This window comes from Typha latifolia, chromosome 11 (assembly GCF_019914945.1).
Source record: "Typha latifolia isolate L0001 chromosome 11, TyphaL0001v2, whole genome shotgun sequence".
Taxonomy (NCBI): Eukaryota; Viridiplantae; Streptophyta; class Magnoliopsida; order Poales; family Typhaceae; genus Typha; species Typha latifolia.
The window spans coordinates 10,591,791-10,607,044 of NC_133096.1; the positions used below are offsets into that span (position 1 = coordinate 10,591,791).

The following is a 15,254-nucleotide window of genomic DNA, read 5'->3' on the forward strand; positions in this document are numbered from 1 at the left end:
TAACTTTTGAGGACTGAATAGCTTCAATTGATATGTCAACAAGTCCCAGTAAGATATATTTGTCGATTACAGTCCAAAAGAGTAGGAGTAGAATGTCCACAACATCAGGAATACGGCAGCAATTGTGTTGCGAAGCTACGGTTCAAAGAGTAACACCAGATCCGATCATTTCTAACTCCTCTGTACTCATTCACAGTCTTGAGAATGAAAACATCCTACGAGTTCCAAGACCGATTACAGCGGTAGATGCATCCTTAGCCTTAGACAATTCTTTGAAGCTTTCCTTTTAAACAAAAGACATCCAGCAAAGAAATTGTCTCCTTTGTGTGGTGGCAAATAACCCATAATTCACTTAGATTTTGAAGATTTTTGCTTCTTTTTAGAGCGTAGATTTTCAGCACTGGCGATATATGATTCAGCTCTTACATTTTCAAGGGCTTCATGCTTTTTATATTCCTTTGCCTTTTTCTGCAATTAAAAAGAATAAGATAAGTACGATTTGATAACCATGCCATCTTTAAGAGAGAAACATCTGTCCAGACAATAGAAGTACACATAAGTAGTCCTTTGCGCGATTAAAAAGCATTGGGATATCTAACAAAAGAAGCTTTTGAGACTCTAATGTACTAGGAGTAGGTCATCAAAGAAGATTAATTTAAAATTTTAAAATAAGCTTTGATGTTCGGATAACATAAAGATTTTTTGATGTCCTTCGAGGATGATCATTGATCCTATAAACATGAAAATTTTGAATTCTTCTGAAAGAGAAGCCTATGCAGGTGTTCTTATTAGAAATTAAACTAGATGAAAAGTAATCAAAAAGTGTTATGTGGAAATAAGGATTAATATAGGCAATCAAAAATTAAAACCTTTAGAACCATTCTGAATAATAAAAGCTAAGAATATCTACACCTTAGCCACAGCACTGTCTGGTCCACACTGGTGTTGTTAGATCAATACTTAAGGTATGGACTTCAATCTATGGATTGCATACTATGATGTTGAACATATTGACCCACTTAAAAAATCATCAAGAGATAAACAATCCAAACATATACCTTTAATGACTCCATCATGGCATCCATCTTGTCAGTATCATTGTCAGATTTAGCAGAATCAGATACATGAGTAGAATTCTCCTGTAATACCAGAGATAAGAATGTGTAAGAAAGAAAAGCGCTTAGGCAATTATAAGAATAATAATATTTTACAAAAACAATAGCTCAAAGACATTTTCAGGACTTACCTTCGGTGGAATAAATGCAGCCTCTCTCTTTCTCTTGTTTTCAGCTGCTTTATCAGCCTGCTTCTCCAGCTTCTCTTGCCACTTCTTTGCTGACTTCTTCTTGTCACTCAGGAAATACTCACCACTTTCCAATTGAAGGTCAATCTATAGATCTTATAAAGGTTAATTACAGCAAGAAAATAATCTAAAGTATAAAAGGACAAAAGAAGTGGAAAAACAGAAGAAGAAAAAAACAACAAAACCTAATTGAAATTAGATGGCAGATAAAGTCGCTAATTCACCCATTAATTCCTACTGGTTTTCAAGTATGAAGTTGACAACATAAGCATGTATATAAACTTATAACAGAATATGTGCACAAAATGAAGAAAGAAATTAACTCTATAATTCACCTTGCTAGGTTGTTGAGGAGGAGGAAAAGGTGTATATGATTTCTTCTCCTTAACCTTGACTTTCTTCTGCTTAACATTCTTCCTAAAATACAAATCAAATTAATTTCAACCAAATCATCAAATCACAAGAACGTAGCATATAGCAAGGTAAAGTCATTCATATTGTTGCTTATGATTAAACAATAATTCAAATTCTTACTTCTTAAACTTTGGAAGGAACCTATCCCAGTTCTCATTTGCTAATGCGGGATTTTTGGCAAGTTCTCGCTTCATTAGTAAGGTCTGTTTCCCGCAACAGAAAATGTTAAGTATTCAATCCAAGATCACTAGATATTTTCTCAGCTAAATAAGCTTCCATGCTTAACAAAATCACCTTGATGTGGTATACAGGATGCTGCACATTTTGGATGCAATCTTCCACAATCCTCCGGACTTGTTTTAGGCCTTTAAATGAACCCATGGCTGAAACAGTGTTTCCCTGACAAGGAAAAGATGGTCAGGTCTATCAATATAAACTGTGGTGGTTTAATGCAACTTAAAATAAAACATATAAAGTGTGAAAGCAACACCTGAACCAGAACGTAGCACCCAGTTAAAATCTCGATGGCCTATAGCACAAATAGAAACAATCAGCAATAGAAGGTGATACATACAAGGCAATATATGTACATAGGAAATAATTATAAATGTTATCAAATGTTTGACCTTGATCATAGAAGAATTATAGAGATACTAACAAGTATACCTTTAGGGTAGATAGATTGGGGCCCAATAGACGTTCTCTCCTTTTGACAAATCGTTCCTGCATATTGAACCATCTCATAATTTACTGATGATTCAAACAGATTTCAGAATTAAAAGGGTCCCATTGAGGGGACGCCAAAGAAATGATGAGTGAAAAAGTAGGTTGTACCTTGTTACGTATGAGACTGCCAATCTTTATGATGTCACATTGCATATCATCGTTTAGAATTTTGATTGCCTGCAACACCAGAGGAAATAAGGGTCAGCTCAAAGTAACTTGCATGATGGAATATTATCTTAAGGATAAGATCATAAAACTCCACTTGCTCTTGAAATGTTCAGCTAGATAAATCAATAAAGAAATTAAAAGGAAAATTAGATGAAAAAAAGAATGCCACCAAGCATAGTAAGGAACTCTATAAGTTTGTGAAATCTACATGTTTACAGAGGATGAAATTACCTGAGGTGCAGGGACACTGCGGGATAAAAGCTTTATGAGATCCCTGGCCTTAACAATTATGTAAGGATCCCGAGTTTTCCTAGTGGTTGAAACAGTCATTGATCCTTCAACCTATGCATAAAGAGACTCTCGACTCAAAATCATGCAAAATATAAATAAATAAAAATATATATGTGCTCTACTAGAAGTCAAGACCAGTAAATACAAGACACATAAATCCAACCAGGCAAAGGAAAAAAAAACATGAAGATCAGCCAAGTTATCTCCAAATCTATCATGCCAACTGCTTACCAAGTTGAGCTCACATGAAATGCCACAGTCCTTTAGTGCACTTTTTACCATAGGCCACGCTTCTTGTAGGTACTTTTCTGCAAAAATGTTGAGGCAAGTCAAGAAAGCTCATGCAGGAAATAAGGACCGTTATGTGCATAGACTCCCTGGGAGGAAAGACTAAAGATACGATAAGAATGTTACTGATAGGACCTTAGAACTATATATCAGATATAGGAAAACTAAACTATAATAACCATGAATCGTTTTTCCAGTTTTATCTTTTAAGCATAAATTACATCTGTGTAACCGCTATAGGAGCTACAGTTTTGATCGAAGGACAGCTTTAAAATTTGACAAGAGTAAACAATTTCTTTCCATTAAATGAATCTCTAACTTCCACATCTCCTGTATCACCATTAATCTTCTGCTACTCTTATTTCTAAATGAAATGTCTGACTTTATGTTTCTTTGGTACTTGCCATACTCTGAAGTTTCTTACCAAATCAAGGTCTTCATTGTATGATTCTAAGCAACCAAAGTATGCAATCTAAGATGAATTGCAGAACAATGATCACGATAAGTTGTTGGCTATAAAGGAATGGGAAAGGAATTTCTCTTTCTCTGAAATTGTAGCATTACTTAGAGATTTGGGCAATTTTCCAAAATTTTACTAGCATTATAACCATATATAGCGCGTATACTTGGTTCTTTTCCTTGGTAAGGGCCTTGTCCCTAATGACTGGTGCCGAAATAGAAGACCAATTTCTACTCGAAGTAAACTCTAACAGACAGCATCCTTTTGCACAAATCAAAGGATCGACATGAAGTTATCAGCAACTACAGTGTATTGAACAATTATGAAGGGCAGAAGTTGGTAAACATGAACCGAGAATAACTAAACCTACCCTCCTCCATAATTTTCGACAGACGTAGATTGAAGGCTATCCTAATAGCATCATACTTTCTAAGGAAAAGTTTAAAAAAAAAAAAAAAGAAGTTGGATTTTTTTCCTTTTACATGAACCGCTACCAAAACGAACAATATAGCAAAAAGTTAAAGAAGGGAAGGAGGGTTAGGGAAGAAGGATTTGCCTCTATACTGGGGGAAGAGGGTGGAGAAGGAGCTGACTTCGAGCATGCCGCCCTCGTTCCAAGAGGGATCAAACTTCTCGACCTTCCAGTGATCGATGTTGGGGTCGTCGTCCCACGGCTTCGGCTTGTCGTGCTTCCCCTTGTGCTTCCTCCCCGCCTTCTTGCTATCGCCCTCGGCCGGAGCCGCTTCCATGGCTACGCCTTCGGTCAGAGGCTTTCGATCTCTCGGGTTTAGGGTTTTCACTGGGGACGGAGAAGAGGAGTAGGAAAAGCGTAGTCCGATACTCTAGTGGCGGCGGAGACTGGAGGGGTTTAGGGGAACCAGTTTGTGTTCGAAAGGGAAGAGATGACTATCAACCCAGTGTAGAACTCGGCATCACATAATAAGTCGGTGGGCTAAACTAAGTCGAAGTACCACAATGAACACGGCTTCCTATATAGCAGACGACTTCACTCCACTCCACTCTATCCTAGAGTAACACTAGTTGGCGCTACTGATCAACGACTCCTACGTCATTAGAGTGAGAATTGCCGACTTCTGAATGCTCTTACATTGAGCTCGAATTCGAACTCGGTTTGTTATCGATCAGGCTCGAGTTTAGCTCGTCTCCTCAATTTGGCATTGCAAAGATAACGTGAGAAAAAAAGGGTTAATTACGCTGACACTCTGAAGTATATCTGATTTTTACGGGGAGCTCCTAAATTTTTTTAGGTCACATGTCACTTCTAAATTGTTGGCAAAGTGAAATGGTAACAGCAATAACGGAAAACGCGTAACGACCAATTATACCCTTTGATACGAGTTCATCAATTTAGCACTAAAAAAATATCAAATAATCTCAAACCACTTGTCTCCTCCACCAAACCACGCCGATCACCTTGTCGAAGTACTTCGGCGATCCAGTTGCTATCGACTCGACATGTAACCCGCTTCTCGACGCCTCGCCATCACTGCTCTTCAAAAAATTTGACTGACTTGGACGAAGCGCCGCTAGTGCTTCCACCATGGTCGAGCGTCCTCACGAGCTACGAGATAGAGAGCCTAGCTTGTCGGAAGGTGAACCCGAGGAGATCAAAAGGGATCACCATGAGTGGTGGCGGACTTTGGCGGAGATCTTATAGGAGAGCTCAATGGATCAGATGAAGTTGCCAATTATGAAGTTGGCGAAGAAGCCGAACCCGAACAACTCAGCCCTTGCCCTCACGGTAAGCGAAAACTCCTCCTCATGGTTGGCAAATGGATCCATCGATGTTACCCCTCACCGATGTTATTGACAGTGAGATAGGGCAAAGGGAGGAGGGCAAGGTGGGGAATCAATTGTCTTGGCCGGCTGGTGCCTGGCTAAAGCAATCCGACAGCGAGGAGGTGATGTCAACGACCGATGGTGGTGAAAGGGCGATCGACGACGATGAAGGGGAGAAGTTAGTGATGGTGGACGAGGGAAGAAAATAATAAATTAAATTTAATAATAATATATATATATATATCTTTTATTCTAATTTAATTAAAGGATTAATGAGAGCATCTAGGTCATTTTGAGTTTAATTAACTTGTCACGTAAGTTAACTCCTCAATTTTTCTAACTGTAAACTAACATAATAGTCACATTAAAGTTTTTTAAAAGTTTGCAGGTGACAGTTGTAACCTAAATATATTTAGGTCTCCGGGAAAACCAAGTATAGCTCAAAGAATGTCAACATAATTAACCACAAAAAGAAAAGTGCTGAAGCCTTATAAATATTTAATACCATTGGATGATGGTGATCAGCAGTCAGCCCAATGAACAGAAAAATCAGACAAAGATCCTGTTACCTTATAAATATCTCCTCCTTAACGCTCTTCTCTCCACCACAAACAATATTGTTGATGAATAGCGTCCATCAGAACGAGAACAACGTAAAGAGGAAACAGAGCCGGAAGTGCAAAGTACCTCAGAGAGGCTTTAATTATCATGGGTAGCAGATATAGTAAAGTAATTTAAACAGAATGAAGATTATATATAATCCGCCATACCGCATTTTCAACCTTCAAGTGCAAATGTACAGTACCAGTATAAGGCCCCAGCTAAAGGTTAAGGAAATGCGAGATCAGTTCACCTGCATCATATATGCCCTGATACTGGTGGAATCTATAGTATTATAGAGTACAGAAATTGATGCCCAATGGAAAAAAAAAAAGAACAATTAGGGGAAAAAAACAGTGGGCTTAATAATGTATCTAAAACAATAAAACTAGTGCTTACAGTGGAGTCCAAATATCCTGTGCCTACTTAAACCATATAATTATCCAATGAAGCCCAACCTTGCAGTTAGGTCTTGCTTTTGAACTTCCTGTGAGCTTTCAGGTCGACAACAATAACAGTGATATTGTCCTTGCTTCCCTTCTGGAGAGCAAGCTTCGAAAGGTAGTCGGAAGCTGCTTGAGCAGCAGGATCAGTGAAGTCGCCCCTTTGCATTGAGGACGATGTCGTGCCATTATTCTTATGCCATATTAGGATGCGTTTGCGTGCAACATCACAGACCTCCTCATTTGACAGGACATCCCACAGGCCATCACTAGCTAGAATAAGGCAGTCGTCTTCCTTCGCACGAGGAACAATAGTGACCTCTGGAACTGGAATTATCCATGGTTTCAGGTATCTGTCCCCTGCACAGATATCACAGGTTATGGTTAGGAAATTATTGGACCAATATGACAAACTACTCAACATCCATGAATTCATCACTATGCTACTTCATCTTTTAATTTTTGTCAGAAACCTCAAAGAATTAATGCTCAATTAAAAATCTTAACCTGATGGTAGTATCTGCAGACAATATCATATGCATAGTACTCAACCATAGTAATCTTTTGAGACATGAAGAGTAACTAGTATGTCTAATAGGTTACATTGTCCTACTTAGCACGCATCCTGTTTATGCCTGTCTGTAATCTGATTGTAATGCTTTTCACCTGGAACTGTAATCTCATTGACATAACCAATTAATGATCAATATCCAAGTAGTCAACAACCAAAGTCATACGAAATGAATGGAAAAGATGGATGGCATGAATTACATAATCTAACATTTGGGAGTAATAATTTATTAATTTATAGCATGGCAACATTACTGAAGAATGTTTATAGGAATTTTAAGGGAAATATCCCAAGTAAAAGTTTCAAGATTTGCCTGGTTAAAGAAAAGCACCAAAATATAGAAACTTGTTCAGTAGAATAAGATCAAAATGTATCATGTCTACATCTGAGCAATGAGCAGCACATAAGTTGACAAAATGACAGCCCTATTCTCTATTAAACCTCCTTGAGGCATATGACATAAATAATAGCAAGGTTCTAAAGATTTCACATGTCCAAGCATTTGGAAAACATAAAACTAGCTATGGAATTTGTTAGAATATCAAATAAAAAATTTAGAGTTAACATGGTCTCAGAGCAAAGATCCTAAATTCAAATTTTGCCAAGCTTATTTACTATTTAAGAATATAAAACTTTCATCCATTATCAAGTTCACTTAGTGGCTTCTCAAAATATCTTAAAACTAATAAGTGAGAGAAAGTGTTAGAATATAAAATATAAAATCTACCGTCCTCCAACAGCTTAAGCTTTTAGAGTAATTGATGAGTTAATCAGATTACAATGCATAAAGTGAATTTATGTTAGATATCAAGACAAGGATATTTGAAAACTTCACTTTGTGTGCACTAGCATTACATATCAATTTTAGGGCTTCCCTATCTTTGAAAAACTAGGGATTCAAGAAAAGAAAATTAAAACTCCACGACAAGATAACTGGAATAAACTCTAAAGATTCAACCTCTTCGAAGCAGAGCAAATCTAAAACATTTGTACAAGGAGAAATCACATAAGATCATAAGTTTAGAATGAGGATCGGGATTAAGGACAAAGCTCTATAGATGAAACCAAAGGGAAGACCAACAATGTGAGCATGAGAAAGCCTCAACTATTCTTAGTTCTATAGCTATCTTTGTCAGATCAGATATATTGTTTCTCAAACCAAACTTACAAGATACCCTTCACGGACATAATGGTGCATTCTTATGAATAGTTCATAAGCCAGTTTTAGCATCACAAGTCAAAACTATTTCTCCTCGGAGGAATGACCAAGGAACCAATCAACTACTTCAGACTTTGAGAACATAATTACATATATGCTGAGCTACTTATTCACTGAATGCAATTCTTAATCAGTTTGAGATATTTCCCGAAGAGATTAGTCTTCCATCTAATAATGTCCTCACTTATCTATTGTATGTTGCTGCTTTCTGTCATAAGACTCTTTTCCTGAAGTTTTAGACCTGACTAGCCAAAGTACATTTCTTCACCTAAATAGCTTTCTTTGGTATAGTGGAGTCTTTTTAGGAGATAATAATAAGCAGAAAAGAACATTAAATGAAAGGAAAGGTGTGATCATAGCTTCAATGAGTCGATCTAGTCCAGATTGCTGGATGATATATGAAACTAAGCATATGATCTTTAAGACAAATGTGCATTGCAATTTATATCAAAATCCTGTTGTAATTTGTAGCATCTCTTTTGTTTAGTGTAGTGCACAGTAAAGCTAAATCAACCTGCAGAAAGTGCTTTCAGCGTGATTGCACCATAGTAAGCTAACAGTTCAGCTATCTAGATTAAGAAAGGTAGGCCTCGAGTCATGTAGAAATGTGCTTCTATCATCAAAATGAGTATTTCCAGAAAATTGTTGACATGACCACCCTCTATTGTGTAACCTGATAATAGTTTATATCAATGGAAAGTCTCATCAATCTTATGATATTTTATTATCAAACCAGCTCCTTTAAGAGAAAAGGTATACGTACCAATTGAACGTGACATAGCAAGAACACCGAGTACACGATATCCATTCCACTGTATCACCTTGCCTCCCTCTGCTTCAATCCTTGCATACTCATCCTCTCGGTCCGGCTGAAGCATTAAGCATTAAATTACTGTTCAATTTTTGTTAATGATTAAAATAAGATTATCTAGAATCTAACCGCATGCCTTACTTTATGATCCACCGATAGAGGCACAGGTTGTTTGCCACGACAAAGTACTGCTCGTGAATCTCCACAATTTGCAACAATGATGTGCGAAGAACAAATAACAGCAACAACAGCTGTCGATCCCACAGTCTCTGGAGCAACAGGCTCTGATGACCCTGCCTGAAATTGATCAGAGACCTCAGATGTGCTTCCAGTGCCTGCTCTCCCAGCTTTTCCTCCAACCTCGTCATCAACCTTCTGAAAGCAACCAACAAAGGCTCTCTCCCATTGGTTCTTGAAATCGATCATGTTTGTCCCTCCTAAACCTTCATCTATATTACTCAACTCTTCAACCAATGCAACATGAAGGCGATCACGACAGTAATTAGCCACCTGCAATTAAATGACAAGATGCATCTAAGAAGTTGCAGACAATACCAAGCTACGGACCTTTAAACTTAGAAGAAACCAACAGGACACCTGAGCACCACCATGACCATCATAGACGCCAAAGAAATGGGCAGGAAGACGAAACGAACTAGGATCCAACCCGTTGACAACAGAGTCAGTCAGCATTCGAAGTGGAATCTTGAAGAACCGAGGCACTGTCACAGCAGCATCTTCCATCTCGGGCCTTCGCCCGCAGATGGACGTGCAACCCCAAAGCGGCACATAATCCATCAAGAAGACGCTTCGCCCGCCACTGCTTCCACTGGCTCGACTCTCCTGAATTACAGAGCGTAGCAGACCATCAGAATCACCCACTGACATTGCAGTGGCACCTATTTCCGTAAGAGCAGACCCAGCCTCAATTTCAACACTGTTCGTTGTACTCTTCACAGCATCTGCCGAACAGAGTGTACCGAGTTCGCAAGCCATATCCGAGTTCAAGAACTCCTCAGTCACACTGGCGATGCTGCTGCAGTCGCTAACAACCGAACAGGGGCTCCCCACAGAAAATTCCAGTCCAGCAGACACCGAATCCTCGTCTTCACTTCTAGCCCTCGTCCGGATTTTGAGGCCACTTCCATCCCTATCCCCATCCACCTCAATAGCCACCACTGCCTCTTCTTCCTCATTCTTGGAAGCAGCAACCTGATCCGGCAGCAAGGCAGCGGCATCCGTGATCAGATTGAGGTGATTGATCTCCATCAGGTTCTCCGAGAGCAAATTACTTACCCTACACGACAAAGTAACCACGCCGGACCTCTTCTCCATCAACTCCACCTCCTAAAATGCAGCAGACCTCGAGAATCTCAACCGATCCAACCATTGCTCGCGCGTGCCTCCTCCGACGCCTCTTCATCCATGGCAAAAGGGCCTCCGTACCCGGTCCCTGGTTTCCGGCCGGTGGCCTTCCATGCGCCCACTAAATATTTGGGCAAGCCCACCCAGATCTGAGCACTTTCCCCTTATAGGAATTATATACACACTATAATCTACAAAAAGGCGATCGGCAGAGAGTGAATTAGACCAGAAATGGCAATGCCCCACTCAGAGAATCACTTTGGGCACTTGCCCTCTCTTTAGTAGCAGCAAAAGCTACAAGGAGGACTAAGCACTAGCTCTAATTATTTACAAACTGCAACTTCAAAAAGAACAAGAGCAAAGAAGAAGCCCTTGTGCCCCCAAGCACAGGAAAAAGGAAAGGAGAACGTAGGAAAGGGATAGAGGAGGTTAAGGAATCACAGGAAAGCCCACAAAAAGAAGAAGATGGGAGGGCTTTTCCCACCTGGGTGCCCTGAATCCGACGGAATTTATGAGAGAAACCCAACAACTATTTCCCTCTCATGGTCATCGTTAGCTGTCAGTCACGACCAACAGTGAAGATGAGGAAGAGCAAAGTAAGAAAAGAAACCTCAAAACACCTCCTTTACAAAGCTTTCGGTGCTCGAGAAAGATGGAGGTGGGAAAGAGGAAGAGGAAGAGGAAGAGGGAGAGGGAGAGGGAAAGCAACCTCCACTCCAAAGGAGAGGTAGAGGGAAAGATTTGGAGAGGAGAAATGTGAGCTTGAGAGAGAGAGAGAGAGAGAGAGAGAGAGAGAGAGAGAGGGGGGGGGGGGAGCGATGGGAGGGAGACCGAGACGAGAAAGAGGATGGACAGGTGTCGAGACGAGATCGCATCACGATAGCTGCGGATTACCTGTCCGCTCTCGAACATGGTATTACTATTCCTGCAACGTGTCCCCTTCGCATTGGTGAGATCGAGTGACCCGAGCCTATCTTCGAGCGTAACCCCCGTAACGAGGCATTCATATCATATGCAATAGGGGGAATGTCTACGGACATTGCTTACAAAAACAAAAAAGTGTAAAAGGGAAGGAAAAGGATATCGAATTACGAGAAGGCCCTGCGATGGACGTTAAACGGACATGTGAAGTCCATGGAGTCCTGGACTGGTCCGCCGCTACCCAACGGTAGGCTCGGAGGCCGAGATCACATCGTCAAAGCTGGATGATCTAATCAAAGCCGTCCACTTGACGTGCTTATATCAGTGAACGGTGACGTGGCGAGATAAACGGGCAATCATAGCTGACGCTGAGGGTGAGATACGGGAATTCGTGGTGGAGAAATCAGCACGTGGGCGAGGAATCGGATCGGATCCTCTTAGGCCCCCCCACCCCCACTAAGCTTACTCTCACAGGGCGGTGACCGTACCGGGGGTGGAGTTTGATCGAAATATTAGTAAACCCGAGGGACAGGACTGGAAAGCACAAGACCATGGCAAGTACGAGACGGGAGCTACGAGCCTACGAGATATATAGCCATATGCTTCTCGTGGCTCAAGTTGCGAGGAGAGGACGTGGACCATTGGGTGGAAGCCACGTCTCCTGAGCCTAATCACGTTTACTTTTTCTTTTTTCTTTTTTTTCTTTCTTTCTTTCTTTTTCTCCTCGTCGGTGTCGCGCGACGACTCCATCGGACGGTGGAAAAGGACGTGGGCGACGACTGCGATGCCTCTGGAGTCTGACCTCGTAAAGCTTGCGGTGCTCCTCGAAAACACGCGAAGGGACTCTCCTCCGCGTCCACACACGGGTGAATTTCTCCTGCACCATATATTCATAATATATCATCATGTGCCAATCTGCCAGTGCTTTACGTTATTGTTTTTATTTTATAGAAGACCATTGACTTCGAGTTATCCAAAAACCATATTTTTCTTTTCTTTTCCTTTCTCCTAAGTTGGGTTCTCAACTACTCCGATCATTTAATTTTGCAGAACTAGTCAAATTCAGTTATTACAATCTATGATATATATAGATGATAAATAAGACTTGTAGTTCTGCAGAATGAATTTTTTTTAAAAAAAAAAGAGAGTGATACTGCAAAATTTTCAAGATCAGTTTGGCTTTTAGTGGAAACGACCCACTTCTCCATTTGTCATACAAGAAAGAAATTACAAAAAAAAAAAAAAAAAAACTGAAAGCAATCAATATCTTTTTTTATCTTTTGTTCATGTGAAAAAAAGGCAGTCCGGAGATTTTGTCCATACGCCTGTCTTTAGTTCTGGGATACCTCGTGGATCCTTAATCATATAGGATGCAATGAATGTGGCAGATCTATACCTCCTACAAAGATACAGATGTAATAATTGCTGTGCAATATGTTCATGCAAATAAGCCACTTGATGCACCCACTTTACTGAAATCACCTTCCGCTAGTTGAGTGTTTGGATCCATCTAGATCAACATCCTGAACTTTTCCTGCCATAAGAACAGAAATATGCGTGATTAACTCAGAACAGCTATCATGTATTCAGTCAACGATGTTACCATGATTTGAGATATTTTAGGCATCACCATGCCTTATTCTTCATTGGATAACATAAATCATTATCTTGGATACTGCACAGAATCTTTGAAACTTAATAAGTAAGCTCCGAGTGGGATGCCATTTCTTCTGCATGTCTACGGAGTCGTGAGAAATTCAAACATCTTGGAGATTGATATTAAGGGGAGAAATTTGTCAGATCGATGGGTGCTGCAAATTGTGTGTTATCCTAAGAACATCTCAGCACAACTGCAAAAGCATCAAAAAAATATGCTAGATCACAGACAAGTTCAAGGTTTCAGTTAATCTGAAACATGCAAAGCAATTAAATTAGTATCAAATTATCCTTTGGTTCTAACCCAATATCTTGTTCTTCTGAAAAATGAGATTCTCTTAAGTTACTTTGACAAAAATGTCTTTCCATTGTACTTGATAGTATTTCTTTTCTTCTAGATGCAGTGCAACTTCGTAAACTGAAAACCTTGTATGCAAAAGCAAAGTGATCCATATCTTTCTTCTAATTTTAGTCGATCTGGTATGTCTGGTGTGGGATTAGCATTCAATTTGTGAGAAAATGATATGTTACTGATGCCAAGCTATTTAGGAATCACACAATCCCTCCCCCTTAGAAGTAAATATATTTGAACAGCACAAGTAGATATCCTGTTACCCCCTCAAAAGCCAAAAGCAAATTATTTCATGATTCACCATTATATATCCTTAAGCTTGTATTGGAGAACATCCAAAGAGGTTGTTCCGGGTGATGTTTCTAAAGATGTTGCATCAATATATATATATATATATATATATATATATATACTAACTTAAGATAATATATTATATTTTGACATTTATAGAATTAGAGTGGATGGCAAACCACAGTTTCTTCACCTCTTCCTTTTACCGTAATTCTAGTGAGAAATTTTGATTCAGTAGTGTTCATTTAAAATTGTGGACATTTCATATACGCAGTATCTACAAATACATTTAACCAAAAGGGCTCTAATTAGATGATAATCTTATCACATGTAGCTATGATTCGACTGATAGTGACTTTGGATTCTTTTATTACTATATCTAGCACTTCTGTCATTGTCCTTGGTTATATATATTTACCAGACGCCACAAGCCTTGCGTGTATTCCCCGTCTTTCCCTTTCCTGCTCATTCACACGGAACAAGATACATCAGATTCCTGCAACCGTGGCTGCAGAAGATTCGCAATCATTATGCTATATCCACCCACCCAAACGATATCATCACTGACGTAATCCTTCATCCCAAGCATTTGTACCCACGCTCATATAAGTTATCCCCACGTCCGTGTTATCTTATCCTACTGCGCCTTTCCCCCATTCCTCCTCCTGGGCGCGTGGGCCGCCGTATCCTACTCATGGGCCATGATGGTCCCATGGAGGAATCCTCCCACCGCGTTCACATGCTATTCCCCCCCACCCCCAATCGTCTAAAAATTCGCATCCTTATTCCCCCGTTCTCACTAGTCATCGCCAACGCTATCTGCCCTCTATTCCACTTTTTGCCCCACTATTCTATTCTTCCTTATTCCATATATATATATGAATGACACAATGAGGACCCTTACTGATCCAATCTTCGAAGACGAATTCGGCCATTGTTTTCCCTTCCCATCCTCCGATACCATGCCTAAGAAGAGGCGGATAGCGGAGGAGGATAGCGGTGGCATGGATAGTAATAATGATAGCGATCGTAATAAGGATAAGCGGAATAAGAAGCGATCTAGTGCCAAGCTACTGACCTCGCTCGATGACCTCAACGCGGAGGAGGAATCGGATCGGCGGGACTCGAATGCCAGTGGGGAAGCCGGAATAGGGCCGCATCAGCGGCGGCTTTGGGTAAAGGACCGGTCACGCGCGTGGTGGGACCGCTGCAACCACCCGGACTTTCCGGAGTCGGAGTTCCGGCAAGCTTTCCGGATGGGACGATCCACCTTCGACATGATCTGCGACGAGCTGGGCGCCGCAGTGGCGAAGGAGGACACGATGCTCCGCGCCGCCATACCGGTGCGGCAGCGCGTCGCGGTCTGCGTGTGGCGGCTCGCCACCGGCGAGCCCCTCCGCCTTGTCTCGAAGCGGTTCGGCCTCGGGATCTCCACCTGCCACAAGCTCGTCTTGGAGGTCTCCTCCGCCATCAAGACCGTCCTCATGCCCCGATTCCTCCAATGGCCCCCAAACCCTAGCGAGATCAAATCCCGATTCGAATCAATCTCCGGGATCCCAAACGTGATCGGATCCA

At 40.7% G+C, this 15,254-nt stretch overlaps 2 protein-coding genes across 5 annotated transcripts; both read right to left on the bottom strand.

Annotated features, from left to right (window-relative positions):
- Window positions 1–4,614, bottom strand: LOC140797530 (KRR1 small subunit processome component). The gene is made up of 12 exons (XM_073151069.1): window positions 4,207–4,614; window positions 3,134–3,210; window positions 2,843–2,953; window positions 2,552–2,620; window positions 2,384–2,440; window positions 2,208–2,246; window positions 2,012–2,116; window positions 1,838–1,920; window positions 1,639–1,720; window positions 1,247–1,390; window positions 1,059–1,139; window positions 1–468 (listed from the first exon to the last, which is right to left on the bottom strand). Exons 1-12 carry the CDS (start codon window positions 4,397–4,399, stop codon window positions 349–351), a joined length of 1,161 nt encoding a protein of 386 aa, XP_073007170.1. The 5' UTR covers window positions 4,400–4,614; the 3' UTR covers window positions 1–348.
- Window positions 4,615–6,200: 1,586 nt separating this feature from the next.
- LOC140797668 (probable protein phosphatase 2C 6) lies at window positions 6,201–11,499 on the bottom strand. Of its 4 annotated transcripts, none has more exons than XM_073151299.1 (5): window positions 11,354–11,499; window positions 9,692–10,650; window positions 9,236–9,604; window positions 9,047–9,152; window positions 6,201–6,853 (listed from the first exon to the last, which is right to left on the bottom strand). In XM_073151299.1, exons 2-5 carry the CDS (start codon window positions 10,427–10,429, stop codon window positions 6,516–6,518), a joined length of 1,551 nt encoding a protein of 516 aa, XP_073007400.1. In that variant the 5' UTR covers window positions 10,430–10,650; window positions 11,354–11,499; the 3' UTR covers window positions 6,201–6,515. The 4 variants fall into 4 exon arrangements, 3 of the variants coding, with proteins under 3 accessions (XP_073007400.1, XP_073007399.1, XP_073007401.1); XM_073151298.1 differs by lacking the exon at window positions 11,354–11,499 and adding an exon at window positions 10,944–11,240; XR_012110704.1 differs by lacking the exon at window positions 11,354–11,499 and adding an exon at window positions 8,798–8,956 and having other exon boundaries at window positions 6,716–6,853; window positions 9,692–11,245.
- Window positions 11,500–15,254: the final 3,755 nt, after the last annotated feature.

Bases quoted from the DNA above. Each gene is read 5' to 3' on its own strand.
- LOC140797530 (XM_073151069.1), bottom strand. From the start codon at position 4,399: ATGGAAGCGGCTCCGGCCGAGGGCGATAGCAAGAAGGCGGGGAGGAAG. The intron at 2,954-3,133 runs GTAAGCAGTTGG...CTTTATGCATAG, and splicing joins TTTCATGTGAGCTCAACTTG to GTTGAAGGATCAATGACTGT. The intron at 1,391-1,638 runs GTGAATTATAGA...TAAGATCTATAG, and splicing joins CTCCTCAACAACCTAGCAAG to ATTGACCTTCAATTGGAAAG.
- LOC140797668 (XM_073151299.1), bottom strand. From the start codon at position 10,429: ATGGAGAAGAGGTCCGGCGTGGTTACTTTGTCGTGTAGGGTAAGTAAT. The intron at 9,605-9,691 runs GTGTCCTGTTGG...ATTTAATTGCAG, and splicing joins ATGGTCATGGTGGTGCTCAG to GTGGCTAATTACTGTCGTGA. The intron at 9,153-9,235 runs GTAAGGCATGCG...TTAATGCTTCAG, and splicing joins CTCTATCGGTGGATCATAAA to CCGGACCGAGAGGATGAGTA.